Source organism: Neltuma alba, unplaced genomic scaffold (genome assembly GCF_004799145.2).
Source record: "Neltuma alba isolate B1F8T4 unplaced genomic scaffold, ASM479914v2 tig00008466_pilon, whole genome shotgun sequence".
Lineage (NCBI taxonomy): Eukaryota > Viridiplantae > Streptophyta > Magnoliopsida > Fabales > Fabaceae > Neltuma > Neltuma alba.
The window spans coordinates 7289-31451 of NW_021635011.1; the positions used below are offsets into that span (position 1 = coordinate 7289).

General features: G+C 34.3%; 3 protein-coding genes across 10 annotated transcripts; 1 reads left to right on the forward strand and 2 right to left on the reverse strand.

The window, feature by feature from the left end:
• LOC114754043 (translationally-controlled tumor protein homolog) lies at window positions 1-2282 on the reverse strand. Its single transcript, XM_028942778.1, has 5 exons — window positions 2138-2282; window positions 1029-1102; window positions 737-862; window positions 479-636; window positions 1-325 (listed from the first exon to the last, which is right to left on the reverse strand). The coding sequence occupies exons 1-5, from the start codon at window positions 2163-2165 to the stop codon at window positions 208-210; spliced, it is 504 nt and encodes a 167-aa protein (XP_028798611.1). The 5' UTR covers window positions 2166-2282; the 3' UTR covers window positions 1-207.
• An 8372-nt stretch (window positions 2283-10654) lies between these two features.
• LOC114754039 (structural maintenance of chromosomes protein 4) lies at window positions 10655-15322 on the reverse strand. Of its 4 annotated transcripts, none has more exons than XM_028942771.1 (8): window positions 14926-15322; window positions 14404-14534; window positions 14148-14273; window positions 13901-13990; window positions 13647-13796; window positions 13267-13364; window positions 11869-12079; window positions 10655-10948 (listed from the first exon to the last, which is right to left on the reverse strand). In XM_028942771.1, the coding sequence occupies exons 2-8, from the start codon at window positions 14510-14512 to the stop codon at window positions 10863-10865; spliced, it is 870 nt and encodes a 289-aa protein (XP_028798604.1). In that variant the 5' UTR covers window positions 14513-14534; window positions 14926-15322; the 3' UTR covers window positions 10655-10862. The 4 variants fall into 4 exon arrangements, with proteins under 4 accessions (XP_028798604.1, XP_028798601.1, XP_028798603.1 ...); XM_028942768.1 differs by having other exon boundaries at window positions 13898-13990; window positions 14926-15321; XM_028942770.1 differs by having other exon boundaries at window positions 13898-13990; window positions 14404-14565; window positions 14926-15321.
• Window positions 15323-18205: 2883 nt separating this feature from the next.
• LOC114754041 (chaperone protein dnaJ 49) lies at window positions 18206-20807 on the forward strand. 5 transcript variants are annotated; one of them, XM_028942773.1, is made up of 3 exons: window positions 18206-18273; window positions 18400-19630; window positions 20409-20807. In XM_028942773.1, exon 2 carries the CDS (start codon window positions 18573-18575, stop codon window positions 19626-19628), a length of 1056 nt encoding a protein of 351 aa, XP_028798606.1. In that variant the 5' UTR covers window positions 18206-18273; window positions 18400-18572; the 3' UTR covers window positions 19629-19630; window positions 20409-20807. The 5 variants fall into 5 exon arrangements, with proteins under 5 accessions (XP_028798606.1, XP_028798608.1, XP_028798609.1 ...); XM_028942775.1 differs by having other exon boundaries at window positions 20414-20807; XM_028942776.1 differs by having other exon boundaries at window positions 20524-20807.
• Window positions 20808-24163: the final 3356 nt, after the last annotated feature.

Sequence of the window (24163 nt, forward strand, 5' to 3'; positions counted from 1 at the left end):
AACAAAAGAACAATATTAACAAATTTAACTGGCATTCAAAATTTAGCGGAATCAAAGCGTAAACTGTCCCACAATTTAAAAGAGTCAGATCGATAATTTATAATAACACCATTAATCCTGAACACTTCCAGTCACTTGGTACATAACGAAAAGAGAAATCAAATAGATAGGGGGCAGAAACCCCAGATTTGAGGGTTATGATGCCACTTAGCACTTCACCTCCTTCAAAGCATAAGCAAGGTAAAGAAATGTTGGATCAGTAGCACCATCCTTGTAGTAAGCAAAGACCAAACTACCATCATCGTGCATGCTTTCCCCAACAAAACTGCAAATAAGACTAAAACTAAGTAGACTTTCTGAGGAATTTTACACTGTATTGGACCAAGAGATATTGATAAGTCATGTCAAATATGCTAGCATAGAAACACGCACACATGCACACAAAGGCAGTTTTAGCATTTATGGTAACAACACTTACAACTGAAGATCACTGATTTTGGAGAGCAGGAATTTGGTAGCTCCCTCAATATGCTTCTTAAACAGCTCTTGCTTCTCTGCCTCTAGTTTGGGTGTTAACAATTTGATATACCTCTTCATGAAGACAAGAAATTGTTTCTTGTCAAAGGCAGGTTGCTCCTGCAAGGATTAGGTAACAAAATACTTAAACTATGAACTTAGAAGAAAAATACTCTGGATATGAAAAGAAGAGTAAGGTTGCACGATTGGCCTAACTAACCTGAAGTCTGAACGTATCAACAATGTCAACAACCTTGACAGCTTGGTCATCAACCCCCTCATCTTCTCCGCCTTCAGCAGAAGGGTTAGCACCAATGTCTACATCTACTGCTCCCTTAACAACCCACTACAGCAGGCCAAAAGAAACAGTCCTCAACTTACCATTCATATAAAAATATATATATATATATAGAAACCAAGAAACTGAATAAGTATTTTACAACCATAGAAAATCAAAAAGCCACATGCAGACAAACCCAAAAATCCAACAAATGGGAGAAAAATTAACTAACCTTTCCATCAACTTCCCACAACATTCCATTCTCAATTTCCTTGTATGGAAACGAGTCCGAGAGAAGCTCATCACCTGCGCGATACATGGTCAGAATTGCTCCAAGAAATCCAAATATTATACACTTAATAAATTAATAAATGAGCACAGTCAATTTTTCAATATAAGAATACTAAAAAAAGGAACAGTTGAAATATAACATGCAAGTCCCCCATAATTTTCTACATCAACAACAAAACTCGCGTCAGACAATCAACCTAACTGAAACAGCTTTTGGCCCAAAATGAAAATTTGGGAAAAAAATGTTGAACAGCAATTGCCCCCAAAAGTAAAATATAATTATATGTACAACATTTAAAAACAAACTTTCAAAGGTATTCAGCAAGGACCTCTTACTTCAGTTGATCCTTAGCGTTAAAAACTTAAAACTTGCTACTGAATGAATATACCTTAGTTCATTAGAAGGGGCCCACCACTATAACCTGTTCAAACATAGATTTGCTGATATCGATTAAGGAAGATGCATAAGTAGCATTAAACAATTGTCGACCCTGTAAAATCGGGGGTACCTAACCTGATGCAGATTCAAGACCTATGCATAAAATATTGGCCCCCAACATTTAGGGCCAAGGAAAACACTCCAAACACGAGATTTAGGTTACTAATACTACAAGAAAAACCATCCCATCGGCTCTAATCGTATACCCCAATTTACTGCGAACAACGCAAGCCACGGAAAATAATCGATCCCTCGATAAAGAAGTTGTCAATAAGAGCGCATAACCAAGATTAGCCCAAAAAACACATGTGCCTCAACTTTCGATAACATATAGATGCCAGATCCGACCCTTTACAAAAGGAACATAAAAGGTGAACAAGTAAATCAAAAGTAGCATACGAAAGAAAATTATCATAACGAAACAGATCTAGGCAAGCTCGTATAGACAACAGCGACAATCTAATACAGAATCAAACGAAGAAATTACTGCTTTTAAGAGTGGAAAGCATGAAAATAAAAAGCAACCAGACGGAAAACAAAAATAACGGATGAGACAACGAATTCAAAAAAAAATCACAAACGTTCAAAGAGAAAGTTGAATCAGAAGATACCGGTGAGGAGATCCTGGTAAACCAACATGATTGAAAACTTTCTCTCGGATCGCTCCAACCACAGCTCAAGGGGAAGAGACAGAAAGGGGGCGCAACAGAGCTTAGAGGGGGCGAGGTTACATAGTGCCGGACAATTTATACGTGGAGAGCTTCAGATGCCGACCCTCTCACGTTACCGTATCAATAATATCTTACTAGGACTAGAAGAGATACGCATGTAAATCCGTATTCTGGACTCCCCTTAAAAAAAAAAATCAGATAAAATTTGCCCAAAAAAAGATGATAGTAGTAGTACTACTCCGGTCCTTAATACAAGACCTAATTGTTGAGTTGATTTTGGTTCTAAATATAAGACTTATTTCTCATATTTATTAATTTTCTCTAAATTACCCCTATAGATACTCTATCAACTATAATCAAGTAGAAGAGGGAGAGAGGGTATTAAGAAAGATGATTATGGTATTTTGGGAAAAATATGTCACATTTTTTATAGTTAACTAACTTACCTAACTTCCTTAATCTAGTCAAATTAGTTAAATGGATCTTATATTAAGATCGGACGAGCATTAGATAAAATTGATGGCTGGCCAAAAAAATTAGATAAAATTGATATACTAATTTAATAATTTTAAGATTTAAGATAGCAACCAGCAAGCCGACCAAATCCACCGCATATTAGGGAGAGAAAAATAAGAAGCAAAGTAAAAAAGACACATTCCATTATAAACGGTAATTATTGTAATTTTAACATCAAAACAGCTTGATCGCTGTTAAATATATTTAGTTATCTTTTTTAAATACATTTTACCGATTTGCCTATGACAATAACTAAATTATGAGTTGATGTTTTGCATCACATATGAAACAAGTTATAACATCTATGGTTTATAATTATAGAATTTTCGTATAAATTTAACATTATATATAAATTAAAAGAGATCACAATAAAAAAGGGAAAAAAGACAGAAAAATGTTAACTTAACTTCAGAATGACCAGAACGTCCGCTGAATTTGCAAAATGCCATTTTGGTCACATGAGACCAAATTGCCCTTCCTTTTGAATATTGTTTTTAAAGTATCACATCCCCACTGGCTAGCCGGTCGCCAGAGCTCCGGCAATGGCACTCAACAAAGCTTCGGCGACCGACTGACAATTGGTCACCGGAGCTCCGTCCGTTAGAATTTTTTTTTTTGAAAATTTTTACGACTTCAGTATAACGGTTAACAACGTTTGTGACGCTATTAACAACTTCAGTATAACATTAACAACAGATTTTCTGAAAAATTCAACAAGCTCCGGCGACCGGAAATAAATTTTTTGAAAATTTTTACAACTTCAGTATAACAGTTAACAACTTTTGTAATGCTATTAACAATTTCAGTATAGCGATTAACAACAGGTTTTTAGGAAAATTCAATAATTGGACGTCGAAGCTCCTGCAGTTAGAAACAGTTTTCTTGAAAATTTTTACAACTTCAGTATAACGATTAACAACTTTTGTAACGCTATTAACAACTTCAGTATAGCAGTTAACAACAGGTTTTTTTGGAAAATTCAACAAGCTCCGGTAGGTGGAAATAATTTTTTTGAAAATTTTTACAACTTCAATATAACGGTTAACAACTTTTGTAACGTTATTAACAACTTTAATATAGCTATTAACAACAGATTTTTTGAGAAATTCAAAAAATAACATTTTTATAACTTTAGTAATGCCGTTAACAAACTCAAAAACTTGTTGTTAACTGTTATATCAAAGTTCTTAACAGAGATACAAAAGTTGTTAACCATTATACTGAAGTTGTAAAAATTTTCAAAAAAAGTAGTTGTTAAAGTTATAAAAATGCCATTTTTTGAATTTTTAAGAAAAACTGTTGTTAAACGCTATACTAAAGTTGTTGATAGAGTTATAGAACTTGTTAACGACATAATTGAAGTTGTAAAAATGCTACTTTTTGAATTTTTTGAAAAACTTATTGTTAACTGCTATACTAAAATTGTTAATAACATTACAAAAATTATTAACCGTTATACTGAAATTATAAAAATTTTCAAAAAATATTGTTGCCAGCCGCCAGAGCTCTAGCAACTAATTATTGAATTTTTCAAAAAACCTGTTGTTAACCGCTATATTGAAGCTGTTAATAGCATTACAAAAGTTGTTAACCGTTATACTAAAATTGTAAAAATTTTCAAAAAAATTCTTTCCGGCTGCCGGAGCTCTAGCGACCAATTGTTGAATTTTCCCAAAAACATGTTGTTAACAGTTATACTAAAGTTGTTAATAGTGTTACAAAAGTTGTTAACCGCTATACTGAAGTTGTAAAAATTTTCAAAAAAATTGTTTTCGGCTATCGGAGCTCCGGCAACCAATTGTTGAATTTCTCCAAAAACCTGTTGCTAACCGCTATACTAAAGTTGTTAATAGCATTACAAAAGTTGTTAACTGTTATACTGAAATTGTAAAAATTTTCAAAAAAAATAACGGAGCTCTGGTGATCAATTGCTAAATTTCTCGAAAAACCTGTTGTTAACCGCTATACTGAAGTTGTTAATAATGATACAAAAGTTGTTAACCGTTATACTGAAGTTGTAAAAATTTTCAAAAAAATTATTTCCGGCCACCGGAGCTTGTTGAATTTCCTAGAAAACCTGTTGTTAACTGCTATACTGAAGTTGTTAATAGCGTTACAAAAGTTGTTAACCGTTATACTGAAATTGTAAAAATTTTCAAGAAAATTGTTTCCGGCCACCGGAGCTCTGGCGTCCAATTATTGAATTTTTCCAAAAACCTGTTGTTAACCACTATATTGAAGTTGTTAATAGCATGACAAAAATTGTTAACTGTTATACTAAAATTGTAAAAAATTTCAAAAATTTTATTTCCGGCCGCCAGAGCTTGTTGAATTTTCCAGAAAACCTGTTGTTAACTGTTATACTAAAGTTGTTAATAGCATCACAAAAGTTGTTAACCATTATACTGAAGTTGTAAAAATTTTCAAAAAAAAAAAATTCTGACCAACGGAGCTCCGGTGACTAATTGTTGGCCGGCCGTTAGAGCTCCGGCAACCAGCCGGCCAGTGGAGCTGTGATAGTTTTAAAACAATATTTAAAAGGAAGGGCAATTTGGTCTTTTTATTTGACATGATAATACCAATTTGGTCTCATGTGACCAAAATGGCATTTTGCAAATTCAACTGACGTTCTGGTCATTCTGAAGTTAAGTTAGCATTTTTCTGTCTTTTTCCCATAAAAAAGCATAGTTTTAAATTTAAAAAAAATAATTATCATCTGTATAAAATATTGAAGTTATAACTATGCAAAACTAACTCGAGTGGTGTAAAGTTTGCTTGTTTTGCTCATTCAAGAATCTGCACTATAAAAATAAGGCTGGGTATACATTGCTTCTTTACACAAAGCTTTAGCTTGGTTTTTTTAATTTTAAAAAGTATATTTTTAGTTATTTAGCTTTAAAATTGTTAACAAAAAATAATGATATTAAGATCTTAAATATTGATAAACTATTTTCAAATACTAACATATTAAGTTTATTAATTTTCAAAACAATCATGATAACTACAAAAAATATCATTTTAAACTAACGATTTTATGGTTAAAGAACTAAAAATATACTTAAATAAATTATACATTTGGTTCTTTAATTTTATATAAGGTTTCAATTTAGTCCACTAACTTGTAAAAAAATATCTTTTTGATTCTTTGATCATAACACCGTTAGGCTTAAATGATGAACACTTTAATTTGATTTGAAAATTTAACTTAATATATTCACATTTGAGAAAGTTTTATCAACATTTATAATCTCAATATTATCATTTATTGTTAACAATTTTAAAGTCAAAGAATAAAAACCACACTCTTTAAAATTTAAAATTAAGAGACCAAATTAAAACTCTGTATACTTTAACCAATATATTATTTAAAGTTAAGAAACTAAACTAAAGCCTCATGTAAATTTAAATGATGAAACGTAGATTTTAATAAAAAATAAAACAACTCCTGATAATTTATGGGAAAATGACATTAAGGTCCCACACAAGCAAATATACAGCAAAAATGTCTCCTGAAATGTGATAATTCTTCTGAAGTCCCAAAGGGACTAGGCTGCCATTTTCAGAAAGTTAAAATGACTTCCTTGCCCTAGGATATTAGAGATAGAAGGCGCTGAGATGAGTTTCCCGCATAGTGTGGCTCTGTTACGGCTGGAAGAGAGGAGATGGAGAAAGAAGGAATGAGCCATTGATAATGAAGTATCTTTCCCATTACCATTAGTGAAGTCCAAAGAGATTCCATTTGAATCTTTACAAATCTTCAGGTCTAGAAATTTCTTTCCTCTCCTCTTCTGGAATATTTTTCTTGACAGATTGATTATGTTTGGGAATGAGAAATCAAAAAATCGTTTTTGCCTTTGGTACTGTAAAGCTTTTGTTTTTGGTCTAAGATGAACAAGTAAATTAATGGAAAAACTGTGTTTTTAGTTGGTGTGTGTTGGTGATTTAAGTTGGGTGTGTAAGATGACCATGGTTGCTCTGTTTTTGGGTTGCTTGTGGGTGGTTTTGCTCTGTTCTGACGTTAGTTTAGGGGCAAAGGAAGGAAAAGATGAAGATTAGTCTGGGTAGAAACCCTTAGCATGAAATGGGATATTGTGCTATCAATCAGGCCGCGATAGTTGTCAATGTGTGCCGTGATAGTTGTCAACGTAGCTCCTTGACTTGTCAATGATAGTTGCGTGATTCTTGATGCAGGTTTAAATTACTGATGACGAGTATGCCTAGAAAGCATCTATTGTGCTTTGTTCATATAGGAGGAAAGTTTATAAATGATGGAGAAGATGATATATGTGGGAGGTAGTGTAAGAACAACAACTATAAAGGAGGGAACAAGTTATGAAGAATTGAAAGAAATTATATCATCAATTGTTAGAAAAGAAAGTAACTCATTTCTCTTGAAATTCTCAGTTGTGTTTGATAAAAAAATATTTGTGGAGTTGGTAGATGATGATGGGGTAGAAAATTTGACAAAATTCAATGAAGAAAGTAGTCATGTGTATATAGAAGAGAATGAAAATAAGGATCACATAGAAGCAACAAGGGATAATGTAATAGAGGAGCAAGATGTGTAAGTTTAGTTTAACAAACTGTTATTATCAATATCAGTTGTTACTGTCTTACTACCAACTTGTCAATGCATGCACCCTGACTTGTCATTTCCTGCAGGATTGATTAATCATTTGGAGGTATCAATGGATCGTCTATGTCTCTACCTACCTCATTTGATGAGATTGGAGAGCCATCATCAATTCTTTGTGTTGTTGAAATGATCACAACACCTACACCACAAATGAATTCCACAAAACGGAAGGATTTGATTATTGGAGAAGGACAAATATTTCCAAATGCCATTGCCCTCCGAAAAACATTATACGGATGTGAAGAGAATATTTTGTAAATGTGTGTGAAGAGAATTTTCTGTAAATGGATACACACCAATAGTTAGTTTCGTAATTATATGCAACCCCTATGTTTTTTTTAGATGGGTTGTGAAATAAGTGTAAGTTCATGTATATGAAGGTGTAAATGAAAGTTGGTTATGAATTGGCATGTTAGATTCTACTATCATTTTAGTTGTCATTACCTGCACCCTGTATTGTCATTAGACCTGTTATGACTTGTTAATGAAGTACTGTGACTTGTTAATTAATGCTAATATAAGTTGTCAACAATATGAATTCAAGTTACTTAACCTGTTGTAGTATCATATGATATTTTCAATCACTTTATCATATTATATTTTGGTTATATTGTCATATATAATCATTATTAATGAAGTGTCAATAGTGACACTATGACTTGTCAATGGTGGCACTGTGACTTATCAATGGTGGCACATTGACTTGTCAATGGTAACTGCGACTTGTTGTTCGCCAAATAACTTCTTAAAAGGGTTGGGTGCTGTGACGGATATAATCAGGAGCCGCGGCGTCTTACACAGAATGATAACTCCTTGGGATAGATGGGGGAGCCGTGACGGATATGGTCAGACGCCACGGCGAATTATCAGTTGTCAATGGTGGCACATTAACTTGCCAATGGTGGCACTATAACTTGTCAATGGTGGCACTATAACTTGTCAATGGTGACACTATAACTTGTCAATGGTGGCACTATAACTTGCCAATGGAGCACTGTGACTTGTTAATGAAGGCACTGTCCCTTATCAATTGAACATAACTTTGAGTAACACTTTCTTCTTAATAATTATATTTTAATACAAATATTACTTAACATTATAAATAAATGACCCCTTCAGTTGTAAAAATTTTGAATATCAATTGTTAATATCCACACATTCATTTGTTATGAAATTGTTATATCACTTGTCATTAACTCCTATTATATTAATTGTTATTTTGGATAACTCAGGTTGTTAATTTCTACGCTGAGTGCTGTTGAGCTATACACAACTGAGAATTTCAAAAGAAATGAGTTACTTTCTTTTCTAGCAATTGATGATATAATTTTCTTCAATTCTTCATAACTTGTGCCCTCCTTTATATTTGTTGTTCTTACACTACCTCCCACATATTTCATATCATCCTCTCCATCATTTATAAACTTTTTCCCGATGTGAACAAAGCAAAATAGATGCTTTCCAGACATATTCGCCATCAGTAATTTAAACCTGCATCAAGAATCACGCAACTGCCATTGACAAGTCAAGGAGCTACGTTGACAACTGTCGCGGCACATATTGACAACTATCGTGGCCTGATTGACAACACAATATCTCATTTCGTGCTAAGGGTTTTTACTCAGACTAACCTTCATCTTTTTCTTCCTTTTCCCCTAAATTAACGTCAAAACAGAGCAAAACCACCCACAAGCAACTCAAAAACAGAGCACCCATGGTCATCCTACACACCCAACTTAAATCACCAACACACACCAACCAAAAACACAGTTTTTCCATTGATTTACTTGTTCATTTCAGACCAAAAATAAAAGCTTTACAGTACCAAAGGCAAAAACGATTTTCTGATTTCTCATTCCCAAACACAATCAATCTGTCAAGAAAAATATTCCAAGAGAGGAGATGAAAGAAATTTTCAAATCTGAAGATTTGTGAAGATTCTAATGGAACCTCTTTGGACTTCACTAATGGTTATGGGGAAGATATTTCATTATCAATGGCTCCTTCCTTCTTTCTCCATCTCCTCTCTTCCAGCCGTAACAGAGCCCCACTATGCAGGAAACTCATCTCAGCGCCTTCTGTCTCTGATATGCCAGGGCAAGCAAGTCATTTTAACTTTCTAAAAATGGCAACCAAGTCCCTTTGGGACTTTAGAAGAAGTATCACATTTCAAGGGACCTTTTTACTGTATATTTGCTTGTGTGGGACCTTAATGTCATTTTCCCATAATTTATCATGACATGTGCTTTTTGTGCGTGTACTGTGTAGTTTGTTCCTCCTGAATGAATTTTTACTTTAGGCCAAACTCCTAAATGAATTTTTAAACTTAGTGTTTTTTTTTTTTGGGCTTAAAAGAAGTAAGAACCCCTTTTAATATAATAAAAACATTTATAAAAGTATATACTCCTCCTCTCCTAAATATAAGATCCTTGTACATATTAGTATAAGGGTCTTATATTTAGGACCAGAAGAGTTGTATAAAGATCTTATATTTAGGATCGGAATAGTATTATTTATAAGCCAAAGAATGAGGTTTTCTAAAAATTAGTACAATTTGCTTTTGGAAAAATTACAATAAGCTCCCACCCAAGAGAATTAAATATAAAAAGAATCTTAAAATTGTCAAATTATTCTGAAGTCTCAATAGACCTTATTGTAAGAAATTTTATCTGTTTAATTACCAAATTATCTTTTTTTTAAATATATATTGACAACTAAAAAAAATCGTTAACAACTTAAAATATAACAATTAACAATTGTTATAGCAAGTATTAATAATACATTTTTTTAGTGTATCACAAAAATATAATGCATGAGTTATCAATGTTTGCTATAGTAATTATTAATTGTTATACTTTAAATTATTAACGATTATACTTTCAATTATTAATATATTTTTAAAAAATATATATATAAAAGTAATTTGCTAATTAAATAAATAGAGTTTCTTCTGATAAAATCTTTTAAAACTTCAAAATAATTTGATAATTTCAAAAAATCATTTTGTATTTAATTTTTTTGTAAAACCTTGCTGCAATCTTTCTTCTGCTTTTTTTGCCCATGCCTGGAATATTTCACGGAGCTTGGACAATTTTTTCTTTATTCTTTTCGTACAGTTATCATAATCTCAGCAAGGCCGTACTCGTTGTCTTTTCCTCTCGTGTACAGTTTATCAACAATGTCTACAACCTTCACTACAGCGTGATAATCAGCCTCCTCAACTCACAGTATTTCAAAGAAAAATAGAAGACTCTAGTGAAAATACAAAACAGGACAGACAAAATAATCCAGTTCATTCAAATATATTTTTTAAAAAAATTAAAAATTTAAATGAAGGACACTTCATGCCTCCCAATTCAACAAATCATGTACTTCAAATAAGAGCTATGAGCTATACTACGCTGATAACTATAATAAGCATGGCAAAATTAGAATGGAATGCGAACCATTATTATCTCAGAGTTAAAGAGCTGATATTCCTATCCAGGCTTTGTGACGTAAAACAAAAATTGTTTAATAAGGTCTAAATTTCCTTGAAGCTCTCAGCTGCTGCAGCCGTTTTTTGTCCTCTTCAAATTTGCTTTGCAACATCATGATCTCTGATAGCATGAAGAAAACACAATCTTCAGGAACTTGTAAAAATATGTAGTATTAAATTTCAGACAATTTTTTGAACAAAATTACAATAAGGTTCTACCCAAAACAATTAAATACAAAAAAATCGTTTGAAATTATCAAATTAATCTGAAGTCTTAAAAAATCTCACTGCAAGAGATTCCACTTATTTAATTACTAACTTATGCTAATCTTTTTTTTTAAGTATACATTGATAACTAAAAGAGCAGTTGTTAACAACTTAAAGCGTAACAGTTAACAACTTTAAGCGTAACGGTTAACAACTATCGTAACAAATATTGACAACTCATGCGTTACATTTTTATAATGTGCTAAGAAAATGTGTTGTTATTACCTGTCCTATAGTTGTTAATCGTTACGCATTAAGTTGTTAATCACCGTTGTCAATGCATATTATATATATATATATATATATAAAAGCAGTTTAGTAATTAAAAAAGTGAATCTCTTACAATGAGGTCCCTTCAAATTAATTTGATGATTTCAAAGAACTTTTTCTGTATTTAATTCTCTTAGGGGGTCCTTATTACATTTTTTTTTTTTGGGGTGGGGGTGGGGGTGGGGGGATGGATAACCATAGAATGAGGGGGAAATCACAAGCATGATCACGCATAATAACACAGGGAAAACAATGATTTCATTTTAATCTAGACTTAGTAGTTCTTCTATATTTAAATGAACATTACTGAGTGACCGCTTTACCCCAAATGAAACAAATTTTCTGGAACTTTAGTAGATCGTGAGGGGTAAATTGCTTTGGAAGACCTATTTGAGGCTAGCAACGTTCAAATTTAACTCGATAATACCATATGCTAGATAATCATATAAAAATATAGTAGGATAAAGAGAAAATAGTTGAACACTTAGAAGAGGCGGGTCATACCGTTTCTCTGGGCTTCTTTTTTCTGAAAACGGTAGAAATTTAGGGCAACTTCTTTATGCTTCTTCTTAGCAGCTTTTTGCTCCGCAGCAGCTTGGGCAACGGAACTCACAACAATTCCACTTTCAGAGTCAGTAGTTTTCTTCCTACCCTTATGGTGTACAACAACTGTCCATCCCCCTTCTGCAGCACGGGCTTCTCTTTCTTTTCTTTCCTGCAAGTAAACATGCCAAAATTATAAGAAAACTAAAACAATAGCTGAATATAAGTTGGGCCATTCATATGTATAAATTTGTACAGGAGGCACTGTATTCTAAGCTTTCGCTCCCATAAACAAGAACAGGGTTGGAATTTCTATCTTGTGTTTGGACTTTGGAGCTCAGAAACGATTGAATTGAAATTGGGTGGGCTATAACAGAGTTAATGGTCATAGTATGGCAGGGATTACACAGTGAGGTCATCAGTAGTGATCACTCAGAGGGCCAGTGATCGGAGTGATGTCTCGCAAAAATGGCTAGTAGGCCTGCTTCAGTACAGGTATATTTTCAAGAGGATCTTATCCCTTTTTGGTCCTCCATGGATAGATAAAAAATCAACAAAAAGTTGCACTGCAAGGGCTAAAAAACACAACATCCACTTAAACACAAAAAGCAGAGAAGACAAAGAAGATTCAAGGGGTTAGAAGCAGAGCACCAATGCATCAAACCAAATGGAAGTTTCATATGCTTCATATGCTGTTCCTAGTTGGAAATGAACAGTACAGCATCATTCACCTCAAGCTAGATAATCCATATCTTAATAGAATGTGATGGCCTCCGTACTTTAAATCTACCATAAGAAACCCTCCAACAGCCACAAATACACCCATATAGATGAAGACATCATCAATACGCACAGGCAAACCCAAGCATGGGATCATCACAATCTGGGATCCTATTTTAAAGTCCTCCATCACGATGAGAGGGGAATATTCAGCTCTATATTCTACAGCTAGAATGAGTATCGGGATTGGCACTAATTTGTTAAGACGTTGATCAATATCAATTCAAAATTTCAAATAGCTACTTGAGTTCTGGAGATATGACATAGAGACAAAAATCTAAGTGAACATAATGACAATGATCAAAAATATAGAGAAGAAACTGCTTCTCAATATGATGCACTTTCTCCGGTGACAAATCTAGACAGATTGCACAACCGAGCAGTGACTCATACTAATAACGTACAAGTAAAATAGATGAGCCAGACTAAGAAAAAGATTCATGAAGTTCTATCACAAGGCATATAGATCCTCATCATTCAATCTTTTTGATTAAAAGTTTGTTAAAAACAACTTATTTATAGAAGATGAAAGATGAAGGACTAAAAGATTCAGAAGCACGTAAGCAAGGAAGGGGTTACCTCTTCTAGTTTTTCTTCATGGGCAGTTATAAAGTCATCAATTTGATCTTGCAATGCCTGCAAGCCTGGCCTACTTTGATGATATTCCATGATCCATTCTGTAGTTTAAGTAGTTCACAATCAAAAAATTATTTCAGAAATGACCATTAAGTCTACAGCATAAATTAGAGGGAAATAAAGACAAAAATTAACAGAGATTTCTCCATGGAAGTTAACTATTAATAAATATACCAATAGCGCTGTGTAGTGTAAGCAACATGGAAATATACAAAATATATGGCTGCTTTGCATGCATGCATGTATCATGCAAATAGAAGTTTCAGATGCAGTATATTTGCAACTTTTGAAATGTAAAATGATGCTTGTGATTGAACTATTACTTTTCATTCCTTTCGAGCAATCCTCATCTCCAGAAGAAATAGTATAGATCTCATCTTGTTCAGTAACTCCTCCGTTTTCTCGTGAGTTCAGAACCTCCTTTACAGAATGTGCTTCCTTCTTTCTCTTTTTCTTTGTTTTCTTAGACTTACCTACAAGATAAGGAAAAACCTCATGACAAAGATGAAATCGCTAACACCAGGAGTGTTGTTTCACAACACCAAAAAAAATCAACCAAGAAATGTTTTTTTACTACGAGCTTGAGTTGTTAGTCCAGCATCAATCTCTTCAGGCTCCTTAAAGTCTTCCGTCCATTGAGCCTCAGAAGAATTGTCCCCTACTCCATCTGATGAAAAAGGAAAAAAGCATGACAAACAGTATCATTAAGTCATAAACAACAGGGCAGTCACTGATACATTAAGAAGAAGAAAAATGTAGGGAAGGGGAACAACTGCAAAAGGGGGAAAACCACGTATTAGATGTTGAAATAGTTCACAACTCACCCCTATGCTCCTTCAAATCAACTTGAACATTTGGCCTTTGTTTATCAACCAGATTTTTTACTTTATTCTTTCTTTTCAGACTTGAAGATTTCTTCTTCTTCCTTTCAACCAGCATACTACTATCCTCTGAAACAACATATGCACACAGAAATAAATCAAATAATTTAGTTATAAAAGCAATGCAATTCTATTTAGGCAGCAAGATGATAGACACAAAGACCAAATAATATTAAACGAGGCATAGAAACATCATCACCTTCGATTTTCATTCCAAGAGCTTCACCATCATCAGCAATTTTTCCTCTCTTTCTTTTCTTTTTCTTTTCTTCAGCATGTATACTGGTCTTGCGTGTGCCTTTCATCATACCAAAGCCAAAAACTACTTTACTGCAAACATGCAAACAAAAAAATCCAAAAACTGCTTCGAGTTATGTGTTACAGAAAAATTTAGAGTGCTAATATAACTCATGACAACACAGGCAAACAACATTAAAAAGAAAAAATCCATTTCTTATAATATATATAAGAAAAATCTGCTTTTCCAGAATTGAAGCAAGGAGCCAAGGACAAGACCTGATTTTCAAGCATTAACAATGTATACAAATGACACAATCAATTCAACAAAAATCATCCAAAACAAGCAATCATTCAATCTATTAATCAATGTATCAGAGCAAAAATAATCAATCATTCTTCTAACACCATGGTCGAATAAAAAAAATAAAAATTCAATATCTAAAAGGCAGGTAACTGAGTTTACAGAAAGCTCCCGATGAACTTCAAATTTGCCAATCTTGAATCGATCAGATGAAGGTCCCATAAGGCATAATGGAATGGAATGAGTTGAGAGTTGAAGAGAGAAGATAACTCGGAGCCCAACAGTTGAGAGGCCGGAGACGCCGAGCTGGGAGCCTGAGAGGCCGGAGACGCCGACGTTGGGAGCCTGAGAGTGAGACGCCGGCGGCCGACTGTGCGAGATCAGCTTGAGCTGGTCCGGGCCGTGGTCGACTCTCGACTGTGCGAGACTGGTGACAGAGGAAGAAGAAGTGTGCTGTTGGTGGTGGTCTGGTCTGTGGTAGACTGACTGGAGACAGAAGAAGAACCGGAGAAGAAACGAGCAGCGTGGTGGTGGTCTCTCCGGTCCGTAGTCGAGGACGACGAGCTAAGTGAAGGAGGGAGGCTAGGGCAAACCAAAATTTTAGTTTTCTAAATTGGGAAAATGGCAGATTTTATAAAATCGGAGAAATTGACAAACCTCGAATCAGCATTTGTTGCGGCACTCTGGGAGTATTTAAACCCCGGAATTATTATTTAGAAATATTTTTTTATAAATCGTGACACAGATTCTTTTACATATTTATTTTATATATTATAAAAATATTTTTAAAATTATAGTTTTGTTTTTATTTAAATATCTCTCTACCAATGTCCTCACAATCCCGTTCATATTGGAACTTGTCTCGAAATTTTTCAAGATAAGAGAAATAGGGACAAGACAAAAAAAAATTGGGACAAGACACGAGATGGATCGTCCTCTCCCGATAGTAACATTTTTTTATGTTTTTATCATACTATAATTACTAAATGTTAAAAATATAAAATATTTAAGACATGTGTAATATAAAATGTTTAGAGTTTTCATAGATGTTTATGATTTTTGGAATAGTGAAAATGAATTTTGAAGGTATTATGTTACTGATTATTATTTATTTGAGCTTTTATTTAAGATGGCTAAGCCTAAAGAAATAAAAAAAAAACAAAAAGATGCCTTCAAAAGGGTTAAGCCCAAAGAACTACAAATAAGAAAAGAAAAAAAAATCAAAATCTATTGCAATAGGCGTAACCACAAGGTTAAAAAAATATTTACAGAAAAACAAAAAGGGACATCTTGGTTCCTTCCCATTCCAATTGAGACCAAGATAATACCAGGACGAAATGAGACACGAGACATATTTCACGTTCCATCCTTGTTCATCAAGGACAAGATCAGAACGGGCATGTCCCAGTCCCATCCTATCTTATGAATAACTCTACTGAGAACAACTGACTTACAAATAAGAACCCAATTCTGTGAAAATTCTTAATATAAGATTTTGTAATTTTTACTATTTTTCATTTTTCTTTTTAAATTTTATGATCAGAATTTCACACTTACCACAAAATTCAGTTAGACTTTTTGGTTGGACTGTGCCGGTTGGGCTTAATTGAGTAGGTGAGTTTGGAATTTTGAAGTTGGATTTGGGTAGCTTATTAAACCAAATAACGAAGATTGAGATATATATATATATATATATATTAGGATAAGGTGTTAAAATATTTTTAAAATATAAGGAGAGTGCCCAACACTTGAAATTTATTTTGTTTTGCTCTAATATGTCTCAGAAGTTAAAAAACATAGTAAATTTATCCTGAAATTAGCAGCTCAAATGGTCAAATGTTAGTTGACCTCATTATACTGATGTGGCATACCTATTTGACATTCATCACAAATTTTATTCAAAGTCAAATTTATAAGCAGAAAAAAAATTTTAAAAAATACGTATCGCTCATCTTCTTCTTCCCTCCTTCCCTTACACCGCCACTCATCTTCTTCCCTCCTTCCACAACGCTGCAGCTCATTATGTTGGTGTGAAGAGTGACAAGAAATGAGCTAGTCCCATCCACGGCAAAATACATTTAGATGCCTCATATTTTAGCAAAGCTTTCACTGTTTTCACTTTAACCGGCAACAAATCTCCCTCTTGATCCATTGAAACAATCTCTATTCTATCCACATGTCTCCAAACAAAATACCCACCCATTATGTTGGCAGGGTCACTGCCCTTTCCAAATTAAATAGCTATCAAGCTTCCAATTCCATCAAGGAGATTTTTCTGAGCATCTTAGAAGTTAACCCAATTATGAAATCTGACGTGTTGAGGTCAAAATTGGTTGCTATAAGACAGGTACACTTGATGGTGATGAAGATGAACTTTAACATCCAGTCACTCTCATCACTAGCCTGTTTTGCATTAATGCCTCCTTTTCCTCCTTCTCCATCGTCCTAATCACTAACATTGTCGACGTTGCCATTGGCGCCATCTCTATAGAACTCGGTAGGTAATTTACTCTATCCTCTTTTTCCTTTTCGTTCTCATCGTTGGCCTTTCCTACATCAATGCTTCCATCTTTTCCTTCTCTATCATCCTCATCGCCGGCATCGCCCAAGTCGCCGTTGGCACCATGTGCATGGCACTCAGCAGGTACTTGCCTCCTCTTCTTTCTTTTCCTCTTTTTCTTTTTGCAATCTTCGATTTGTATTCAAAACTTGGCTCAGATTCTTCGTACTCTGATGGTTTGAAGAGAAAATGAAATGAAATATTTGTGCCATAAATGTAATGCTGTTAAAACTTGAAGAGGAATGGATGAAGGAATGAAGGTTCCGTAAGGAGGAGGCTTGGAGTTGAGATTCGAATAAATAGAAATGAAGAAAAGAATGATGGTGCTGACATGGTATAGCTATAGTTCACGTGGAGAATCAACTCAACATAATGGGTCAAACTTAACTTTTGATCGTTTGGGCTATTAACTTCAAGCCAAAATTGGCATGTTACTACGTTTTTTTTTTTAAACTTTCATGATAGATCAGATCAAATAAAACTTTCGGATATTAGGCACTCTTCTGCGTATATTTTTAAAGTGTACGTTATAAAAAAAACTGGGCTAGCTCACAAGCCGCCGAGCTAGGCATGGGGTGCCAGCTAAATTGTTTTTTTTTAGATTGTCCAGAGTATTCTCCTACTCGAATAGTAAAAAACTCATCTTCTGGGACATTGTCAAGCACCGTAACAGGAACCTCTCCCAATAATTTTTTTTCTTACACACCATCTTAAAAATCAAACAAAAAACATGATGTTTGAGGTGTCCAAATCTTTTATATTTGAAGTAACATTTGTTGGTAAATTGTTCAAATTCTGGTGAGCTGGTTTTTCGTCAATTCAAACCGGCCACTTTATAGTGGGCTGGCCCAAGAACGATGATCGCAGCTTCTATATAAATACCGCACGACGACGTTTCCGTTGGTCGTCTTTTGTTCCCCATCCTTACCTTCCCAACTTGCCCTTCCTTTCCCTCTTGGGTTCCTCAGGTACGTACATTTCTATGAGTTCTCCTTAGTAGCGATACAAACCCTACTTCGACCTCATTTTTGCTTCGCAAATCTGATCGATTTTTATGCTTACTCCGCTTTCTTTTTTTAATTGACATTTCACAGGAATCACCTGGCAATTCTTCGAAATTTTGATGTGTGCCCCTGTTGTTTCTGATCAGTATTCAAACTTGATTTGTTGTTTCTCCTAGTCAGTGATTTCTTTGGGGGAAAGCTGGAGGATGAATTGAGGCGTATTGGGTAGGGGTCTAGAGTTGAGTTGTCAAGTTTGGTGGATCATGGACGGTAATAAGGATGAAGCTCATAGGTGTATTCGCATCGCTGAGGAGGCGATTGCAACAGGGAACAAAGAGCGTGCCCTAAAATTTATCAAAATTGCACAGCGGCTGAATAACAATCTGTCAGTGGATGAGTTACTTACCATGTGTTCTAGCCTTGGTTCTCAATCATCTACGCCTTCTAGGGATGAAAACGGTGTCCATCAGATTAAAAGGGAGAACAGTTCAAAACGAAGTGATGATGGATTGAATGGGGAGAGAAATTATACAGAAGAACATGTTCAGTTGATTAGGGAGATCAAGGGGAAGAACGATTATTATGCCATTCTTGGTGTGGAGAAGACTTGTTCTGTTGAGGAGATTAGGCGGGCTTATAGGAAATTGTCATTGAAAGTTCATCCTGATAAGAATAAGGCACCGGGTTCTGAAGAGGCATTTAAGAAGGTATCCAAGGCTTTCAAGTGTTTAAGTGATGATGGTTCAAGGAGGCAGTATGATCAGACAGGGCTGGTCGAGGAGTTTGAATACAACCAGCAGCACAATGTTAGGCGTAGAAGAGGAAGGACAACTACACGTGACTTTTTTAATGATGACATTGATCCTGATGAGATATTTAGGGCATTCTTTGGAGAAGCTGATTTGTTTGGGAGGGCTCATGTTTACCGGACAAGGGGAATGGGCGGTCACCAGCGGCAAGAATTTCGAGGTGGAGGGCTCAATGTTATGCTCCTTCTGCAAATTGTACCGTTCTTGATAGTATTTCTTCTTGCATACTTGCCATTTTCCGAACCCGACTATTCTTTGCATAAGAGTTACTCATATCAGATTCCCAAGACAACAGAGAAGTATGGGACTCAGTTTTTTGTGAAATCTGAATCATTTGAAGCCAAATATCCACGAGGAAGTGCTGCCCGTGCAAACATTGAAGGCAATGTGATACATGATCACAAGAACTTGCTTCGTCGCTACTGTCAAATAGAACTCCAGAGGCGTAGTTGGAATAGGAATCTACCAACTCCTCACTGTGAAAAGCTTCAGAAGCTTGGCGTAGCTTGAAGGTAACACTTTTTTCCTCTTTCTTTACCCATGCAAAGGTTATGTAGTTTTTTTTTTTTTTTTTAATGGAATAAAATATTCTTTTCTTTTACTTTCTCTTTCATTATGCATACACCTTCGTGCTGTTAAAAGACCTCTTCTTCCGCTTCCCTTTTCCGGTTTTGACACTATTAGATTTGCGTTGCATGTTACTGCTTTGATCAATTAATTTGAAAAAATCAGAGGCAAATTTTCTGGCAATGGAATTTTATGGCTTTTATTGTTTTGTCCTGTAGAAGTGGAAATGGAGTTTTCAAACCTGTCTGTAATCAAGTTTCGTGAGTGAAAGTGGTCACCAATCTTCGCTTCGAATGGTGAATTACATGTGTTTTTGGCTCATGCTCCTGTAGTGTGTTTTACTCTCCAATACCGAGGATTTTCCTTTTTATGTGTGGGGGTGGGGGGGGTTGGACATTTTGTATAGTTCATGTGCTTGGAGCTTCGTTTGAACTCAATTTCTAATTGCTACTTGTCACTAATAACCACTCGGCGGTACTTTGGTTCTCTTCGTTTCTCTATGGATTGTCGCGTTTACCCCTTACAACTCCGCATTCCATTTCCACAGATGCACGAAAATGTTTTTAAGTGCTGGTGATGCATCGTTCAGGATGGCATTGGTATTTGGCATAAACAACCATGTAGTAGTGCTCTTGCTATGAATTCTCTTTCTGTTGTTTCCATGATTTGATTGCCTGGCATGCCAAAATTAACTGTTTACTTTCTACAATTCTCTCCTTCCAGTATAGGTATGCTTATGTGCACATGGGTAGTTAAAATGGTTACTTGGATTAGTCTCCATTTGGCTCAATGAAGCCGTCTCAAATGCTGAGCTTTTTGCGCGCATGTAATTCTTCAGGGCATTGAAGATAGCTGTTGCCACGGCTATGTGATACCTCGATAGCTGGTCGAGTACCTTTTTCTTGCTTTAAGGATAGTCTTTAGTAAATATGCTTAAAAGGGTGTTTGTTGTTATGAGGAATAGTAATAGTAAATGAGGTTGTCTGTTGGCTACCAATGAATAATAAGTCAGTCATAGCTTTCAGTGGCCTGCAAATCTATTTGACAGGGAGGCAGGAAGACTGAGCAGGAGACCCAGATGTAAAGGCTTTGTCATTTTGGTGATAGAGTTCTTGAAGGCAATGGCTTTTGTGTTAAATAGACGAGAAGCTTGTTAAAGCGTAATAGGCTGAGATTGAAGTCAGGATTCCATGGCTTGAGGAAGCTTTGCTAAACTCATTTGACTTGCATTGTTGAATTAAACACCTCAATTTGCCCTTCCTGTATGGCAGGAGGATGTTTCTGAGCCTGTGATTTTTAATGAGCTTGGGACCCAAATTGAGTGGATGCCGTGATGGATAGCGTTATAATTTGTGCGATGAACAGGAACCCCCCCCCCCCCAAGAAAAAGTAGTGCCATGTGATGTGATGTCAATTACAGAACCTAAAATTATTTTTCTTAAATGGAAAACTGTGTGTGGCATTAAAAAAATTATTTTGCCAGAGCATTAAAAAAATAAACAGTTATAAGATCAATGATGAGAATTTGAGAAGAGGATGAAGACTTAAATTATCTGGTGGCTTTTAATTGTTAATGTTAACTTCTGTGAAATCTACCCCCACCCCTCGCCCCAAGTCATCATGTACTAAGAGAGAATTTAACAGTGTTTTAAGTATGTGAAAGAAGTTTGTTTATAAAGTTTTTCAAACACTCCCTAAAGGGTGAGGATATTATATGGAAATCATGATTGATTTATGAATAATAAAGCATTTGATGCGTCTCAAGTCTTTCAACTATGCTTACAGTTTTATTGAAAATCTGATGAAAAGGATCTGAATAATTGCCTGTGGTTGTTACAAATACGGTAAACCGGATTAAGTGGGTGCAAAGTTCAGTTTTTATAAATGGGATGTCATGGATTGGAGCACACTTGTAATATCAAGTTATTAGTGACTGTTCTTTTAATTAAAAGAATTATTAATTATTCCAGTTAAACCAGGTTTTTTTTTACAAGTGAAACCAAGTTTTTTTTTTGGCTACTAAAAACGTTCAGGTAAGTTAGATCTTAGGGACTCGTCAGGGTCAGAATATATCTTTTAACTCAAAGAGTGCTTACAGAGATATTTACAGATCGCTCACTAATAAAATTTTCACATCAGTAACGGGATTTAAACTTATAATTTTATAGGTTATGAGCTGATTTTTTATTAACTGAATCAGCCTGTCTATAAGTGAAATCAAGTTGAGTCAAAACAAAAAAAGCGAAAAAGACAAAGGGGGCCTAGGCTCAAGATTGGGAGTGTGAGCTGTGAACTAGTTGGGCTAGACCGGTTCCTGGTTCCAAAAAGCATCATTTTCTCTCTCTTTTTTTTCCAAAAAAAATTAATAATTTTGAGAAAGTGTTTGAATGTTACCTAATTCTTCGTTTTGTTTAACCAGAACCCAAAAAAAAAAAAAATCTTCGTTTGTAAAACATGTTACATATCAGGTCAGGATGTCAAACCCTCTTACCAAACCTGGAATAAGTATGATTCTAAACGGAAGCAATTGAGATGAAAATACATACTCCTCCGGTCCTTAATATAAGACCCATTTAACTAATTTGATTAGATTAAGAAAGTTAGGTAAGTTAGTTAATTATAAGAAAAATGATACATTTTTTCTAAAATACCATAATCATCTTTCTTAATACCCCCTCTTCTATTTGATTATGGTTGAGATAGTATCCATAGGGGTAATTTAGATAAAATTGATAAATATGATAAATGAGTCTTATATTTAGGATCAAAACCAACACGAGAATTGGGTCCTATATTAAGGATCGAAGGAGTATGAAACTTCCGATCCATTTCTCTTTTTGAAAAAAAAAAAAAAAAGCCCAGGGAAACAATTAAGCTTCAAGTTAGTACACTTCGAAGTTTCAGTGTACACGCCAATGTTTTCTTATTTTGATGCTTATGTCTGTGTTTTGGTATAGATATTTTACCAACACGTTGAAATAAATAATCATATATCTGAAATATCAAGAAATTAAACCCAAAAGAAATCTTTAAATTTTATTTCAAAACAACATTTTTTCATTTAATTTAACGTGACTTGTAGCTGGACCTAGTTTTAGATTAGATTAAAATAGAATGGTTGGGAAAAAGAAGATGAGATTAAAATGTGGTCAAAATATTTCAAGTGTGAAACCAATTTAGACGGTGAATCAAAGAATTACAGAGCGGAGCATGGAAGTTGGAAAAATCACGTCCTTGTTCCTTAGCAATAACAACAAGACACTTGTTACATGGTTCCAAGACAAACTTGTACCAACAATTTTTCTCCAAACATGTCTTCAATGACGAATGATGTGGTCATCATCACCAGGTGCGGCCACAAGGAATAATGTACTGTTTCCCTCACGCAAAGGCATCTCCCACTGGAAGGCCACTCAAGAAGTGACTTAAAAGAAAACAGTAACACATCAAAACGCCAAGAAAAATAATTGATGACATATTTGGAATAATTTAGAAACACATCCTCAATTATAATTTACAGAATGCGTGATAAATATATAAGAAAAATTTTATGTTAACTTACGTAAAATGTGTTTATAGGTATTTATAAACATAATTCTAAACAAATGATTTCAAGAGGGTTTGATTTAGCGGAAAATACTAGTTTCTCATCACATGATAAACCAATATTTAAATTTTAGTAATTGTAAAGATATATTATAAAAAATGACTAATTAGTTAATATAAGAAATAAATATGTTAGATTCTTAAATTTAAAATTGAAATCAACTTCTTAACTAATTCTTATATGGAGAGGAAAAAAGAGGTATAGATTGATGAAACGACTCAACAAGGCCTTTTATTTTTACTACTCCATTCGAACGGACCTTATTATAAGTATTCGTGTTTGATTGTTAATGTTATATAATTTGTTTAAAGTGTTAATCTTTTATTTAACTAATTATAAAATTTTTTTAACTGATTAAACAAACTTCTCTAAGTAACTTTTACAAAAGATAATTATCAAATTTTACAAAAGAAAAGCGCTGTCTATTACCTGAAACGCAAAATTTTTAGAAAAAAGTGTTAAAAAAAAATTAGATCTATATTAAGGTCACATCACTAAATGACACAAAGACAGCAGTACATGACGTTGAATCAAAATAAAAAAATAACATTAATTCATAATAAAAAAACCTAAAATGCAAATTATAATAAAAACATAAATTTTATTTTTTTACAATAATTTTAGTTTTTAATTCCAACAAAAGGACAACCCGTGTTATCATTCTCATTATTGTTATCATTCTATGGAATAATTATTCCATTGAGCATCCGCTCGTGAATAAGCAGAAGGGAAAGCAACTCTACCAATAAACAACAAAATATTATTTGAGCAAACGGTCCATTTTATTCTGATAGGTCAACACTCTCTCTGTTGTGCCACGAGCTCACAGTTGTCGATGCCTTTCCCCTATTCCCACTCCCACCTTGTGAAC